We start from the raw sequence: 16264 nt of genomic DNA on the forward strand, positions 1-16264 counted from the left end.
GACGTAACGAGTGACGACAATGAAAGCCACGTGAAAATCAACTAAACATTTATTGCGTTTTGTGCTTTTTCGACTTTTTTTTGGCGGGACTAAATTGGATATTACCGATATCGGACTTGGCGGGTTCCACCGCGTCGAATATATTGCGAATCGAGTCGTCTTCATCGTCGGGGATCTTTGTCTTAGGTCTCTTTTTAAGCAGTTTTTTGTTGATTCTTCTTAGATTACTTTCCGCCTCTCGCAGCCTCTTCCTAATGCGTTCGTCCAGTTTAATTTGTTTCTTATAAACGGGCCCGAACAAGGGATGCCTCTCCTTCAAATTCTCGGGCAAAAGGATCGACGTTTGTTCGGGTGTAGGAATCTCGCACGTTCCAGAATCTTTGAGGTATTTTTCGATCGAGAGCAACCTTCGAACGCTCACATTTTTCACTGCCGAATCGCGAAAGACGGCCCTCTCGGATTTGCCCGAAAGAACCCTAAGATTGTATTTGCCTTTGCGGCCCGGCACCTTGAACTTGAGCCCCTCCCGTGACCCCAAATCCCAGGTTGCGCCCACTAAAGATTGCGGATCGATGGTTTTCGGGCACCTCAGCATGAAGTATTCCACGCTGCCGCGTTCTGGCACAGTCACATCCAAGTTGTACTCCACAGCTCCTGGATACTTTGTCATGAGGGCGGCGTGCCAGTTATTCGGGTCCGGTTTAGAAGGGGCGACAGAACTAGCCGCAGTCAGGTCCCTAGAGTTGTTGAACAACTCCTCATTTGATTCAACCGGCTGAGGTAAAACGATTTCCTCAGACTCTGAGTCACTTTCTCGTCGAGGTTCTTCTAGCTCCTCCCCATCGTCTTCTTTTGTCTTCTTGGGCTTTTTCTTTTTTCTCGGTGTTGCTCCCAAAGATGAATCCACATTGTTTATCTCAACTTTGGTTCGTTTAGGTGCCGGAACTAGCGCTTCCTCTTCAGCAGAGTGGCTTTCTATACCCTTATGTTTCTTTCGAGACTCGACCTTTTCCTCCCAGTCCCGCTGGACTACCTCAAATTCGTCCCCATCGTCCTCTTTTGCCTTCCTGGATTTTTTCTTCTTTTTCGGCTTTGCTACCAACGACGAATTCAAATCATTTACCTCGACTTTAATCCTTTTAGGTGCCGGAACTAGCGCTTGTTCTTCTGCGGACGAAGCTTGGTGTCTCTTCTCGAATTTGACTTTAATAGGGGAGGGTAACCGTGCATCTGAGGTAGAACTCGCGTCGTCATTAAAACTACAGTTTCTAGAGGACGTGACGAAACTGTGGCGTCTCTTCTCCACTTTAACGTTTATCTCCGCCTCCTCTTTGAAGGTTAGGGGCACCGGTAACCATACTTCCTGGCCGACATCGCGACTCTTGTGTTTTTCCTTCTTAACCTTGATCGGTAACGGCAGCAAGGACTCCCTGTTGCCGCTTTCTACTTTCACTTTAACTGGCGCGGGCACCGTTCGCTGTCCGTCATCTTCTGCGTAACCATTGAGGCGTGATTTCGACCTTTTCGAAGATTTTTCTTCCGTTACCGGACCGTCGTCTTTCATTTTAATTCGAAACGGGGCGCCCCACAAGGCGATTATAGTTTCGCAGGTTATTTCGACGCGCGTCTTCCTTTCGTTGTCCTTTCCGATTAAGAAGAAGGGCGAGGTCTCGCGAAGTGTCGGAAAAGCTGCACGGGGCTCGTTTCATCGGGTCAGAGACATGCCCGGGCCGACGCTGATGCAAAAAGTACGTATCGAACGCTCGCGCCTCACGAAACCGCATAGCGGGGTTGTATTTTAAGATTTCCTTAGCGGAAGAAGCCGTGAAGAATATGTCGAAGAGAATAAAGGCGCTGGAAACGAGACTGTGCACCGAGCAACTAAACGAGGCGAAAGTGAAGGCGATAACGGCCGAGTTGCTTGAGACGAAGAAGGTCGTTGCGGTTTACAGGCAGCAAGTGTCTCACTTATTGCACACCCACAATCGGCGAAGCTTCCTGTTCGTAGGCGGCCTGGTTTTTGTAATATTCACTACGTACATGCTGTACATATTGATAAACGGGGTTGAGATTTGAAACCGTCCGCGCCCCATTTTTGTTTTTGAAAGAATAGACCGAGAAAAAAGGTGTTTTATTTACCTAATGTGTATTTCAAAAAATCTTACAAATTACAGAGTCGCTTAACCTAACCGGTTATTTAAAATCTAGTCCCCATAATCTCTCATCGTCTGCCTCTGCCTCTGCCGCGACCTCTCGGGCCGCCCCTGCCGCGACCCCTGCCTCTGCCCCTGGTGGCGCCGCGCGCGCTCTCTTTCTTTTTGGCTTTGGCCTTCGGGGTGTCGTCGATCAGCAGCGTCTCCAACGGCAAACTGTCGGGCAGTATGTAGTACCGGATATTATTTCCGCGGACCGTTAACGTGTCCAAAGTAACGGGGTTACGATTTTTCACCGTCACCTTTACCGCCTTGAGATGCGTGTTCATCGCAACGTCGACGCCCGTGATGGTGCCGTGCACCTGCGTGCCATTTTTCAACTCCATGGTGACCGTCTCATGGCTCAATTTCATCAGAAACCTAAAAGGACGCCCGGCGTTTTAGGTTAGAAACGTCGGACTCGGCTTCCTCGCGGACGCGTCCCTTTCGAGAGGCGCCCGTACGACGGAAAACCGCCACTCACCTAACTAGCTTCATCGCGCTACCGATGTGATTCAAGCTAAAACAAAAAAATGCCCAAACAAACAAGCCCCTTCCGACGGCTGAGTAGCAAACACGGATTGGTAGGTTTTGATATGCGTCCAAACACGGAAAATATTAAAAACAATAGATTGGAAAGGAAAAGTCGACACGGGCGCCATCTCGTCGTCGGTAGCCACAGTTCGTAAAATACCGTAATCTGTTTACCATCATACCTTTGCTGGTAATGTATGTGCGTTAGGGTCAGCATATTATCAAATGAATGAATACAAAACAACGAAAAACTAATAAATTAACATATATTATAAACAATCACAAAGACCAATCGTTTGTGCTCGCGAGGTCGGACATGAGCTTGTCTTTAATCTTGGGTCGCGGGTCTTCTTTGATTTCCGTCTCTATGGCTCCCGTTTTACCCAACAGATATTCAAATTCTAAAAAAAATACCCAGTGGGCATTTGGAAGTGCCTCTAGACGAAAGACTTACCTTCTTGGGTGAGGTTAGGGCCCCTGAACTCAAGCGAGCCGACGATCTGCCGCTTGAGTTCGCCCTCGAAGTAAACGAACACGGTGGGCAGGTTTTTGTCCGGATAATTCGGTATACAAGTAGTCGATATGGACTTTAAAAATTTTACCGTGGGATATCTGGGCGCGAGTCGCCTCATGTGTTCGTTAATTAACGCGCACAACGGTATACCCTGCTTGTAGAGGTGTAAAACGACCCAGACGCTTTCGCCAGCCTTGTTTACTTCATTTACATAGTCCTGGGCGGATATCTCCCCGACGAAGCCGTATTTGGACCTCTCCGTCAACGCCTTGATCTCCGCGAGCCTCTTGTTTCGGTACTCCAAAAGGACCGCCTCGTCTTCCGAATCCTCGAGCTCGTCGAGCTCGTCGAGGTCCAGCTCGTCCAGCTTCTTCCCGTCCGACGTCTTTTTCTCGATGGTATCTTCGAGTATCGACACGATCTGCTCCTCGGTGATTTCCTTCTCCCTCGCCGGGATTATGCCTTTCGCGCGGAGCGCGTCGTTCCATTCCGTATCCTCGTTGGGATTTTGCATTTCGTGTTTTTCACGACCGCGGATCGCTACTTAAAAGGCAATCGCGCGAGTTGAGGTTAAGACGTTCTATCTTCCACATGACGCGGGCGAGCCATCGCTTAAGTGGTTGACTCACAGATAGCGCTGCCCCAGAAACTAAGCGCCGTTATTAACGACAACAAATAGGTGAATCCGCTCTCACAATTGCAAAATTTTGTGTTACGTAGCTTTGCGGAAACAGATTTTCGAAGTGGAAACACAACGAGTTATATTTAACCACGCTGCAACTTGACCGAAGGCGTGTCGATAGTTGCAATGCGCGGCGAGCCACAGGGTGGTACCGTTTAACTGGTGCGTCGACGCACAGATGGCGCTGGCCGCGAAATTAATTGCCGATCATTTCTTTTGGTTGATTGCCGTCATTAACGACAAGAAATAGATAAATAAACTATGGCAATTGCAAAATTGCCTGTTAAATAGTCTTGCGGTTACAGATTTTCGACTTGGAAACACGACGTGTCATATTTAACCACGCCGCAACTTGATCGACGACGTGTGGACGGTAGCAACGCGCGGCGAGCCACAGGATGATATCGTTTAACTAGTGCATCGACGCACAGATGGCGCTGCCCGCGAAACTAATTGCCGATAATTTCTTTTCGTTGATTGCCGACAATAACGACAAGAAATAGATGCCACTCTCGCAATTGCAAAATTGTCTGTTAAATGGTCTTGCTGTAACAGGTTTTCGACGTGGAAACAAAACGAGTCATATTTATCCACGAAATAACTTAATCCACCAGCAATGAGATGGCGCTGTCCATTACTTGGCTTAAATTAATTTTTGACGCATTTGCTACGGATTTAGTTATGCCGATAACAACGGTTTTATTCATTTAAGTGCAAGCATTAGCGATAAGGCGGCGACGATAGGTATCGCGGAGCCATCGTTCGAAACGGCCGGCGATTTGGCCGTGCTTAACCAGACGCCGATCAATCTGTGCACCTCGCGCCTGACCTTCTTCAGCTCCTCCGGGTCGCCGTCGGTCTCGGGGTACATGTTGGCGCAATGCGCTGTGCCTAAAACCGAGAAACCCTCGATATCGTCGAAACCGCCGAACCGGCACGTATACCGTTTATCAGAAAGGCGGGGGAAGCGTCGTCGCGGGTCCGGGTCACTCCCAGCGGATGCCACGGGTCGAAAGAGCCGTGCACGTGCACCACATTGGTGACGCGCGCGTCCTTGGCGCCGTAGCGCGTGTTGGTCGTCGCGACGGCCGCCGCAACGACGCCCTCGTCGAAGCCGTCGCCGAAGACGTCGCCGCACAGGCCCGTGAAGAACGACAGCGGCAGTCTGTCTCCGAAAACCTTCGTCTCCTGGTTCGACGTTTGGTAGAAACCGAACTCGGTGCATGTCTGGTACAGCCACTGCCTCACTGGAAATTCCGAGTGAATGGCACCATCTAGCGGCCGGCGGTGTACTCACTCATCGTCGACGGGCTGAGAGTGACGTCGCGCAGCTGCGCGACGACGTTGTCGTACTTGTAGTCGACGCAGCTCTTGCCCGACCTCTTCAGCGCGAGCCTGTTGACCTCGCCCAGCCTGTCGAGGACCGTGCCCGCGTCCTCGTCGACGAGGATCTCGCAGAGGTCGTCCACCGACACGGCCCGGTTGTAGTTCTTGTTGTACTGCGCCACCGCCGCGAAGTTGTCGTCCACCAGCATCTCGTGGAGCATCGCCACGTCCTTTGGCGCGTCCAGGCTCGTTTCTATCGGGTTGCAGAGGTCCAGCGCGCCGTCCACGTAAGCGTAAACGGAGGCGTCGCGGCCGGGCACCAGGAAGTCGGCGAGTTGTTCGAACGCGAGCCCCAGGTTCGTCGCGCAGCGCTCGCTGTGGCTGCGCAAGTCGTCCGCGACCACCTGGAGGTAATCTGCGAGGGCGACCGGTGCGAGATCGCATCGCCGACCCTAAACTTACCGCTAAAGTCGAGGACGGCTTCGAGGGGGCCGCTGGCGGCGACGGCGCCGGCCACCAGGTGCGGGTACTTCTGTCTCAGCCACGTGGCCATGCTGGCGGGGTACGAGCCGCCGAAGAGGATCCATTTGACGTCGTCCGCGAGGCGGTACTCGACGTTCATGGCCGCGACGAAGGCGGCGACGTCCTCGAGGGCCTGGTGCGTGGACAGGTAGCGGAGGTTCTCAACGCTGGTGTCGGCGAACGGGTGACTCTCCCCGTAGAAGCGGTGCTCGAGCATGAACATCAGGGCGCCGTACTCGCGGGCGGACTCCGCCCACGAGCCGAAGGTCATCCAGCCGACGGAGGCGGCGGACTCGCCGCCGATCTGCAGGAAAACGCGGTCTCGCGACGCCGCGTCGAAGTACTCGTCGTTGACGTAGTATCTCTACGGAGAAGGCGCCGTGAACGTGCAAAGGCGGAGCCCGCCGGCGGTACCTGGAGCCAGGTGCGGTTGTCGACGTGGCTAAAGTGGTCGAGCCTCTGCGGAAAGCGGCCGGTCGAAACGCGCGGGCTGGCGCGCGTCTCCGTGGGCGGCAGCAGCCCCAGACGTTTCCTGCCGAGGAAGCAGACGCCCACGTCGACGAGGAGCGCGAAGATCGTCAACGAACGCATCACGTAGATCGATTGAATGATCTCGAGATGATTCGGAGGGTTTAGCGTCGTCCGCCAGTGGCGTAGCGCCTCCCGATCGCGTTTCCCGCGTTCAAGAGTATTGAAATAGTATCGAAATGAACCCATAATACATTTCGTACAATGAACGTTTTCCTTATCGCAGACTAATTAAGTAGGCCGCGACAATCAAAATAAGCGATTTAAATCGAAATCGTTTTGTTACCATGGAAACGTCATCAACAATTTTGTAACGTTTGTTGTCAGTGTCATTTTGGGAATGTTGTATTTATACAATTTTCCGTGGAGGGGATTTTTTTAAAAGAAATTTTCTTTTGATAAAATTCGAAATGCGGAAATCCACTAAAGGAAAGTTTTGAGTCTAATTTTATGCTAAGTAAATTACTCTAAAAGGCAATCGTCCTTAAAAAAATTCTACGTTCTTTTGAGTCATATTAAAAAAATAGCCCAAAAAACTATGTTTGTAATTTATCAAGCAATCAAGCAAGCAATTTTTGGCGTAATTTAGGGATGCTGTTGATAAGTAACATGTAGTGTTACAATCTTGCTCCCACCGGCTCCATTTTATAAAAATAATTTTTAAAGAACCTACCGGGTGGGCAAAAAAAACCGGAGAAAAATGTTAAATAAATTTGTTTTCTCTTTTTTATAGAGCGCTATTGTAACTTAAATTTGATTCATGAAAGAAGTTGTTAAATATGTTATGTCATAACGTTTGTTTGCTATGCTCTTTTGACACTAAGATTAACTTTAAATCAAAACCTTCAATGAACGCTCTTATGGCAAACAATTATAACAAAAACAGACCAAAGTCTTAACTGAATGATACTTTAGATGTATAAAAACCCTGTTTTTGTTTAATTTCGTTTCTTTCAAGCAAACAAACTTAAATATTTTTAAAAATCCAATAACAATAACTTTTTTTTTGTTAAATTGTTGCTTTTGGGACACCCTGTATTTTTTTAAAATTTACTTAAATGTAATCATTTCAAATGTTTCAAATGTTTCTACATTTTGTGTAGTGTTTTCATGATTTAATTAAAAACTGTTTGTAAATTTGGTTTTGTTGTGAAAACCCTGTATAATAATCATATTGCATTAAAGTTTAATGTGCGTAATAATATTTTCGTTTTATTGTTGGGTCTTTATTAATATTATGTAAAATTTATTGGCATTACGAAAAAGTCGAATTAGTCAAACACCTAGTGGCGCACCGCGCGCCGCTGGCGCGGTTATCCGAGCCGCCTTAAGCCGCCGAAATCCGCGGATTAAGGACGTCGCGCGTTTGATTCGCGCCGCCGCCGCGTTGCGAAACAATGCGTGCTTGCGTAATGCCATTGTTCGGATTTCAATGGTCGCGCTTTCTACCGAAATCGCCCCGTATATACGGGGTGCTTTCTAATTGAAAAGAAAACTTCGTATGGACGTATGTCTTAAACGTCTTCGCTTTTGGGATGCAGGTCAAATCCGGCTCGAAGGGCCAAAGTATGTTTTGAATCCAGCAAAACGCGTTATACTTCGACCAGAAATATAGTGCTTTTACAACCGACCCCATGACTAACTTTGCCTACTGTTTATAGAACACCCTGCCGATCAGGAATTTATTTAACTATATTAACAAGCGGGATGTAAGTATATTTTCAATATTTTTCGAATTATTAATATACAAAATATTAAATATATAATAATAAAGCACTTAAGAAATCGTCACTTCTAGGGTTAAAACACTATTCACAGTAAGCGTCGCAGATTATACGGTAGTTCGTCTTCTAAATTCTGTATTGTTTTCCATGGTCTCCACATCTTAAACTGTTAAAAAACAGGAAGCTTCAAAAAATGTTTAATTGTAAGATTCTAACGAATATTTATCTGTATTCTCATGACGTACCTTTACGTAGAGTACCCTTTGAACTATCCAGTGAAATCAGCGTCCATGTCCGAACAGGTCCGTACTTTGCTTAGAATTTAATTATTTGGGGTTTTGTTAGGAAAGATACTAAACAATATTTATTCATTTATGTATGTATTTATGTTTAAATCTAAAACAAAATTACAAATTATTTTTATTACCTACTTAAATTACTTAAAATTATTCACATAATATATCAGTATCACTATCGCTATCATCGTCTGTTCTAATTATTATTTGTTCTATATTATTTGCAATATGGATATACGATTGTTCTGCTTTTTCTATATATTTAACAGAATTTGCCCAACTTTGTGGAGGGATGTTAAAAACTTCGGTTTCTATAAGTTTGAGGACATTGGAGTTAACACGGGGAAAAACATTATTACGACGAATGGCCGATTTCAGTTGGTGTCAAATATGCTCAATGGAATTTAATACACAGTGTTAAGGTGGACTAACTAACCAAAACTATATGCCCTACATTTTTTGCATAATTATCACAGACGTATTCCTTTTGTAGGTTCAAGCTTTGTAGATCCTCAATTAATTGCTTTTTGGTATAATCTTCGTGAAAATAAATGTCGTTATTTTACATGTAGTTTTGGATTGTTGCTTTTGTGTCCCACGAGGAAGGGGTTTTAGTCAACTGTCTACTGTGATAACTTGCATTGTCCATTACAATGACGCTATTAGGAGGAATGTTTAGAACTAGTTTGTTTTTAAACCAACTTTCAAATAAATCAGCGGTGGTGTCTTCATGATAATCCAGAGAAGAATCTTTAATATTTTTCGCAGACAGAGAAAGTCCATTTGGAATCCAACCATCTTTAGAGCCAGCATGCGAAATAGTTATTCTTTTACCTCTTTTTGATGGCGCGTTTGTTTTACACTTATCAGTTGAGTCAACCCGGCGTATCATAAGCGTCGAACCAGGTGTCATCCAAGTAAATAATTGGCCTTTGTTGTCCTCTGTAAATCCTAATTTTTTCTAGATATTCCAGTCGCCATTTCCGAACTCTAAAAGATTCAATTAAAACTAAAACCCATGTGTTGAATACACTTCCATAAGGTAGTTCTGCCACATTTAACACCGGTTTCATCTTTTTTGCTTTTAGTTTTACGATAGGTCCAGAGGGTGGTACATTTTTAAGACGTTGCTGTCGGAACCACTGCAACATTGCCCGATCCAAATCTTCAAGTTTTGGCTTTCTTAGTTTTTTACTAGTCGGCATCTTTAAAAACAAAAAAGTTACGGCCAATTAAAGCGTTACCAGGATAAATCGAACGCTCGGTACATATTACGTCTCGAAAAGAGAAAGACGCCGCGAAGAAGACACCGCGGCGAAAGTCTCCGTCGCCGATTTCCGCGGACGACGTCGCCGAGGGGTCCTAAGATCGCGCCGGATCCCCGCCCCGCCGCCGCCGCCCCCACGCTCTATTTAGCGTCGACAATGGCCCCGGGCGCACGTCGTTTTCGCCGTCATTCTCAGTCAGAGTGCCGCCATGTATCTACGCGCGTTATTCCTCGCGAGCGTCGCCGTCGTCTCCGTCGCGGCCGACGGAGACGACGTCCGCACCTGCACCGACAAGATGGAACGCACCCTCGAGCTGATCCGGAGACGGCACGTGGCCAAGGAGAAGACGCTCGAGGGGTACTCGCTGCACCAGCAGATGCGGACCGCCCCCTACGACATGTACGTGACCGACATGCGCGTCCGTTTGCCGTCGGCGAAGAGTTGGGTAAGGGTCGAAAGGTGCAGGTTCAACCCGATCAACCACAGCCTCGACACGAGGCTCCTATTCAACGACCTCACCATCAGCGGCCGCGTCAACCTGTTCGGCGAGGGGGCGGTGTCGAGGGAGCCCCTCGCGCCCAACCCAGAGGACTCCTGCAACATGATACTGCGCCTGCGCAAGGCCGGCATCGGGTGCGTCTAATCCGTCCGCGTGCCCGATTCGACCTCTATCGATTTCGCGGTTCCCATTGTCGATTTTAGGTTTCACACGGAACCGCTGAGGCGGGAACGGGGCCAGTTCAACGTCAAGACCGATTCGCATTTTCTCGAGCCCGGGTTCATATCGGTGTACGCCTACGGCTGCGAGCCGGGCCTTGGCCGCCGTCGTCACAAAGGTCCCGACGACCCGGAGGACGAGGAGGAGGAGGTGTCGCGCGAGATGGAGGACATATTTTTGAAGGGTGACTCGTGCGAAAGCTCCGCCCCCGCTTCCCGGGTGACGCGTCGTTTTTCGTTTTGCAGGAATCCGCTCCTTGCTGACGACGTACATGCAAAAAGAACTGCAGCCCGCTATCAAGGAGACGCTGATGCGCAACATGGGCTACACCGTGTCGTACGGCTGAACCGCTCGAGCCGACCAGTATCGATTGTACATATAGTGTATCGGTTTGGTTGTTACATGATAAATAAACGTTTATTATACGCGCGTTTTTGAATATCTCGCAACGCCAGCGCCATCTCGTAACGGCGAGCGGAACCATATTTGCGGCTTCGCGCGTTATCGAATAGATGACGCTTTTCCATTGAAATAAAAATTGCAATTGCACCATTCAGTCACATTTTACGACAGACGGCTAATTTTGCGTTTCAAATTCTTACAAGTAATAAAAATGGTGTTTTTCTACTACCTTCTGTCAAATGCCTAATTGCACACCGATCTAACGTGCAGGAAGCGTCATTTTACCACGTCAGTTTCGTTTCTCACGCCTAACGATTTTTCAGGTACAACAATTGCTAGCAAAAATTCAAGGCGTTTAGCTTTGAACCATTTCAAAGTGAAGAATCGTAAACGCGTTTACTATGCATGGAAATAATCTGAATCTGACCCGAGTTTTGATGAACTTTGAGTATTTTGAGTAGCTAATATAGCATTTTGTTTGGATAATCACTAGTTATTTTCATTTAATGTCAACATAATTATTGGGAAGTAGCGTAGGGTAGGGTCTTAGGTAGGGTAAAAATAATACTATTACAATCAAGTTTGGCTTATATGCATTATCTTGAAATACATATATTAAATAAATATTGTCCATACATAACAACTATTTTTAGGTGGTAGGTAAATAATAATATGTATTTATATGTATCCTCGTTTGTACAATACCTGGTGAGCTTCTTTTTTGGCATTTTTGGAATGAAGTCTTTTTGATCTAGATAATCCTGCTTCTGTTGGTGGTTTCTTGTTAAATAATAATAGGGTGGGAACAGCAGTTTTTTTAGAATATTTTTTAAAGGTAAACCAAAAATTTAAATTTTGTGGTGAATTTAATGTGTTACTCAAGACAAAAAAAACCTAATAACTCATTTTGTAAGTCTCTTTCGTGATCATTTTCAGTAAAATGAACTGAGCAGACGTAACTTTTATCTGGATTAAGTTTGTCCCCTCTTCTACATCGAACTATCCACTCGTTCTGAATATTTCAGGATACTAGATCTTTCCCTTTGGGAAAGCGATGAAAACTACATTTTCGAGAACTTGCTTTTTCATCAAAATAGTTGTTATTGCACCCATACATCGCACATCTCGTTCCAGGCATACCTAACCAATTTTTTATGTAGCTTATCCTGCTGGAGAAGGTAAAAGAAATGTGTTTCTTACCTTTACCTATATTATTATGTGTAATATTTTGACCTTACCTTCTAACCAGTAACACCGCTAATAAGCAGCACGAACACAAAACTTTTAAGTCTTTGTTTAAGGTTAAAAATACTGTATTTCTCAGTTCTCGCCACTTAAGCACATACAATTTTAAAGTATTTGTTAAAGCTGAAAAACACTGTTTTGTCCAAGTTTTTTTTTACAGAAATACAATTAACACAAGCATAAGCGCACTACTCACTAGTTTAAATTATTTTAATTGTTCAAAGAATACAAAATACAACGGTTTAATACACAAAAACCATTAGAGGACTTCGCTGACGTCACAAGCGACCACGTGCGATCGATAATTTTGGCGAACGTATGTTTTATGGGATTGGGCAATCCTATTGGGTTGCTCCAGTTTCCTAAGTTTCTACGTTTCTGCTAGGTACATTTCACGCCTAATAGATGGCACTCTCGCATTTAAATAATAGCATCGGAGCTAAAGGTTACAACTGCGTTTCGTATATTTAACCGTTCGCCGGTTTGACACGTTAAAAACGCATTGTTTGTAGTAATAACTATTTTATAATGATGACGTACGTAACTGTGTTTTTATGATTGTGTTAATTAGGCGATTTGAAATAAATGGGGCGCATTTTGTATTTAAAAATAGCTTTGGAGCAATTGAAAATTTAGCAAATACATGAATTTTACTGTGTTTTAGCTTAGTATCCTGTCGTCGCCCTTATTTTACGTCAGGTGGTGATGAGGGATCACTATATTACGACTTTGAAATGAGTTCAACATTTTTTGAATAGATAGCTCTCGTCGAATGAAGAAAACCACTAACGTGTTTTTCGTATATTTAATTATTTCTTTGCTTAACAAAAAAAAAACAGTTTAAAACACATTAATTGAAGTAATAAGAGTTTTATAATGTACGCGTTGGACTAAGATTGCCTTAAAGCTTTCGAAAAAGTTAAGAAGTACATGCATTTCGCTGGGTTCTAGCTTAGTTCGGCCTAAACGCTTTAATTATGGCCGTGATTATTATACAAAGTCAGCACCGTGATGCTGGGAACTATATTTAGACTTTGAAATGGGTTCGCGCTTTTTTCAATAGATGGCTCTGCTCCGATAAAGAAAAGCGTTTCAATTTTGTACAAAACTAATGAATTGCACTGACGTTTCGTGTATTTAACTACTGCAATTATCAGAACGTTTTAAGAATGCGTTAATAGATAAGTTTCGAATATTTTGAAACGTAAGCGCCGTGTCGCGATGACGCGCGCAACTACGTTGTCTTCAGGTTGATTCGGACCGTTTCGGATAGATGGCGCTCATCTGCACTTATGAAAATCGCTTTAACGCTATGTACGCTATGTCATGTAACCGTGTTATAACTGAACTTTTCGATAATGCGGGCAAATAAAATAGCGATTTTAAAGTATGGCTTAGATTTATCAATTCCGCGATGTGTATTTGCGTATGCAAGGTTGATTTGTGCGTTTTCACTCGAATTCCGCCCCCGTCGGCACCGATTGCATCTAAAAGTGGGCTCTCGGTCGGGGTAACGGGACTCGCACGTGCACTCATTAGTGTAACGAAGTCACGTGCGTTCCCTCGGGATACGCTGCGGGGGGAAAGTACATGAGCGTAGCTTTGTTCTCGAGTGTCTTTCCGCCTCGTATATACGGGGGGAGTCGCTAAAACCGCCGGCGTGTCGAAACAGGGGGACGCAACGGAGCGTCGCCCCCTCCGCGCTCATAAAACCCAATAAAATCACATAATTAAAATGTGTAAGGGCATTTGTAGAGATTCGCAGTCGGCCGGGCGCGCAACCCTCCCACGATCAATAAGTCACAAGGCCTGCACCCTCGATCGAGAGAGGGTCGGTTAACTAGACCGATGTATTCATTGCGATGGGGGGGGGGCGGCTTCGGAAAAGTCGCCCGGAAATGACTTCGACGCTCGCTTGTTTTCGCACGGGTAAGTGGATTAACGCGAGGGCCACCTGCGTGACGGACGTGATTAGAGAAACCTCGCGGTTTTGTTGCTTCGCGCGCGCGGTCCTCTTTGTCATTTTGCGTTTGCGTAAGAGGCGCGGGCTTTCTCTTTCGCGACGTTGGGCAAACGCGACGTACCGGGCGTCCGAAAAATGAAAACCTCCTCGTTTCTTAATAACCGTCTACGCCGGTTCCCACGTCCAGGTCCGAGACGTTGGCGCCGCCGAGTCTGACGCACACCTGCAAGTCGCGTTCTTACGCCCACGTCATTCTCGTACGGCCGTAAAGACGGACGGCGTCGAAAGAATTGCGACGCGCACTTGGAGCTCGAAAACAGTGAAGTCGTCGCCGACGCCTCCACGGAGACGACGTCCGAGAAATTATTCACCACGTCTAGCGTAACGTGTTGATAAACCTAGAACTCAATTCGTCGGAGACGAAGTCCGACTTCTCGGACGTTCCCCGGGTGACAGTTTCGTAACCAGATGGCGCAAACTTTCGGCCGCAGCTACAAAGACGGCCGCGGCATGTAATGTGTAATGTGGAAATTATTAGAGAGAAGGGTAGAGGTAAGGTGTTTTAATTCTGGAATTGAACTGGGGTGGCTTTTACTTGATGACAATCCATGTATCAAAATAAATAAGAACTAAAAGATTTTCACGAAGTTATATATTTTTACACGACAATTGTTTCGACAACAACGTGTAATATTTACCTGCTACTATATATACAGAAAAATGACCATAAAACCTTAGTTAATTTTGTTGTGAGAATTTAAGTTCAATAAAGGAGAGGTATTTAAATCTGATCGTTAAGCAGTACATTTAGTGACAAAGACAAATATTTTTTAACAATTATGAATCCACAACCGCCGAAATTATATTCTTTAGTTAAATTACAGTGTTACACTTAGTCCTTTGTTAGCCAAGAAACGCATTAACGGACATAAAAGAGCGTTTAAAAAAAATAGTCTAGATTCTAATTATGCTACACACTTAAACTCAGAAAAACACATTTTTGACGACAATTTTGATATTTTACATACGGTCACAAAAAGTAGAAGATTAAATCTATTGGAAGCCATGGAGATTAACAAAATGAGACAGTCAAAGGTATTGCTTAACGATCAATTGGATTTAAGCACCTCTCTTTTATTGAACTTAAATTCTCACAACTTTAATTAAGGTTTCGTGGTCATTTTTCGGTATATTTTCTATTGATAAGAATATATAAGAATGGGAAGTTATTAGTTCCTATTTCAATGGTAAAACGTATGTTAGGGTGTATAGAGTTGATTAGCCTAGAACTCAATTGGGAGCGGTGATCGTCGGAGAAGAGGTCCGGCTTCCCGAACGTTCCCGGCCGTTTCCGAAAAAACACCGTCTCAAATTTACCCGAATTGCGCGGCGCGCACCTAGAGCTCGCCAAGAGTGAGGTCATCGCCGACGCCTCCACGGAGACGACGTCCGAGAAATTAGTGGCCACGTCTAGTATCGCGTCTTAAAAAACCTAGAACTCAATTTACAGCGGGCGATCGTCGGAGACGAGGTCCGATTTCCCGAACGTGCCCCAGGTCACATTTTCGCAACCAGATCGCGCAAACTTTGAGCCGCGGCTACGAAGACGGCCGTGTTCGAAAAAATACCGTTTCAAATTTGCCCGAATTGCGCGGTGCGCACCTAGAGCTCGCCAAGAGTGACTTCATCGCCGACGCCTCCGCGGAGACGACGTCCGAGAAATTAGTCGCCACGACTAGTATCACGTGTTAAGAAACCTAGAACTCAATTTGCGGCGGGCGATCGTCCGAACGGCTACGAAGACGGCCGTGTCTCGCCAGTTCCAGGTGCTAGTGCTCGGACTATACCATAGATATAAATTATCGGGCAGATGACGCAAACGGTGACCGCGTTTTGTTTTTCCCAGCTTCGGTAAGCGGAAGCCGCGGAATTCGGCGTCCGCCGACGACGACGGCGTTCGAGTACCTGTTCTCGGCCGGGTTTAAGTAAACAATTTGTCAACAGAATCGTAAATAAAACCTAATCGCGCGATAAGAGCGGTTTGTTTTCCGTGGTCCGGGCTCAGATAAGGAGCGCCTCGAGACCCTCGGATATGTTCCTGGAAAAAAAAGAAAACCTCTCTCTGAGATAAATACGTTTCGGGCCCGAATTATATCGCACGTCGTTCGTCGCCCGTGTTGTCTTTTTTTTTCACGATCGCTCGAAGACTCTCGGTATTTTCGTAGGAAAAAATGTCACGCCAGGTGTAACAGCTGGTCCGTCTATTTCGAGAGAAGACCAGGGGCGCGCCGACTCGCGTTTTCGTCGATTTCTACGAAGCGCGCGACCTGTGCCGCCTCTGCGAGGCGGC

At 45.9% G+C, this 16264-nt stretch overlaps 6 protein-coding genes across 6 annotated transcripts; 2 read left to right on the plus strand and 4 right to left on the minus strand.

Moving 5' to 3' along the window:
* Positions 1-21: 21 nt before the first annotated feature.
* Positions 22-1588, minus strand: LOC132707856 (uncharacterized). Its single transcript, XM_060679829.1, has one exon. The coding sequence runs from the start codon at positions 1562-1564 to the stop codon at positions 50-52; it is 1515 nt and encodes a 504-aa protein (XP_060535812.1). The 5' UTR covers positions 1565-1588; the 3' UTR covers positions 22-49.
* LOC132707860 (uncharacterized) lies at positions 1571-2212 on the plus strand. The gene is made up of 2 exons (XM_060679833.1): positions 1571-1748; positions 1804-2212. Exons 1-2 carry the CDS (start codon positions 1722-1724, stop codon positions 2074-2076), a joined length of 300 nt encoding a protein of 99 aa, XP_060535816.1. The 5' UTR covers positions 1571-1721; the 3' UTR covers positions 2077-2212.
* Positions 2212-2825, minus strand: LOC132707858 (probable small nuclear ribonucleoprotein Sm D1). Its single transcript, XM_060679831.1, has 2 exons — positions 2677-2825; positions 2212-2573 (listed from the first exon to the last, which is right to left on the minus strand). The coding sequence occupies exons 1-2, from the start codon at positions 2688-2690 to the stop codon at positions 2222-2224; spliced, it is 366 nt and encodes a 121-aa protein (XP_060535814.1). The 5' UTR covers positions 2691-2825; the 3' UTR covers positions 2212-2221.
* Positions 2826-2952: 127 nt separating this feature from the next.
* On the minus strand, positions 2953-3911 carry LOC132707857 (viral IAP-associated factor homolog). The gene is made up of 2 exons (XM_060679830.1): positions 3181-3911; positions 2953-3127 (listed from the first exon to the last, which is right to left on the minus strand). Exons 1-2 carry the CDS (start codon positions 3752-3754, stop codon positions 3006-3008), a joined length of 696 nt encoding a protein of 231 aa, XP_060535813.1. The 5' UTR covers positions 3755-3911; the 3' UTR covers positions 2953-3005.
* A 458-nt stretch (positions 3912-4369) lies between these two features.
* Positions 4370-8255, minus strand: LOC132707855 (thymus-specific serine protease-like). The gene is made up of 5 exons (XM_060679828.1): positions 6185-8255; positions 5711-6134; positions 5220-5663; positions 4867-5169; positions 4370-4813 (listed from the first exon to the last, which is right to left on the minus strand). Exons 1-5 carry the CDS (start codon positions 6485-6487, stop codon positions 4626-4628), a joined length of 1662 nt encoding a protein of 553 aa, XP_060535811.1. The 5' UTR covers positions 6488-8255; the 3' UTR covers positions 4370-4625.
* Positions 8256-9788: 1533 nt separating this feature from the next.
* Positions 9789-10688, plus strand: LOC132707595 (uncharacterized). Its single transcript, XM_060679503.1, has 3 exons — positions 9789-10219; positions 10289-10488; positions 10550-10688. Exons 1-3 carry the CDS (start codon positions 9795-9797, stop codon positions 10648-10650), a joined length of 726 nt encoding a protein of 241 aa, XP_060535486.1. The 5' UTR covers positions 9789-9794; the 3' UTR covers positions 10651-10688.
* Positions 10689-16264: the final 5576 nt, after the last annotated feature.

This window comes from Cylas formicarius, unplaced genomic scaffold, assembly GCF_029955315.1.
Source record: "Cylas formicarius isolate icCylForm1 unplaced genomic scaffold, icCylForm1.1 PGA_scaffold_9__14_contigs__length_23061073, whole genome shotgun sequence".
NCBI classification, from domain to species: Eukaryota; Metazoa; Arthropoda; class Insecta; order Coleoptera; family Brentidae; genus Cylas; species Cylas formicarius.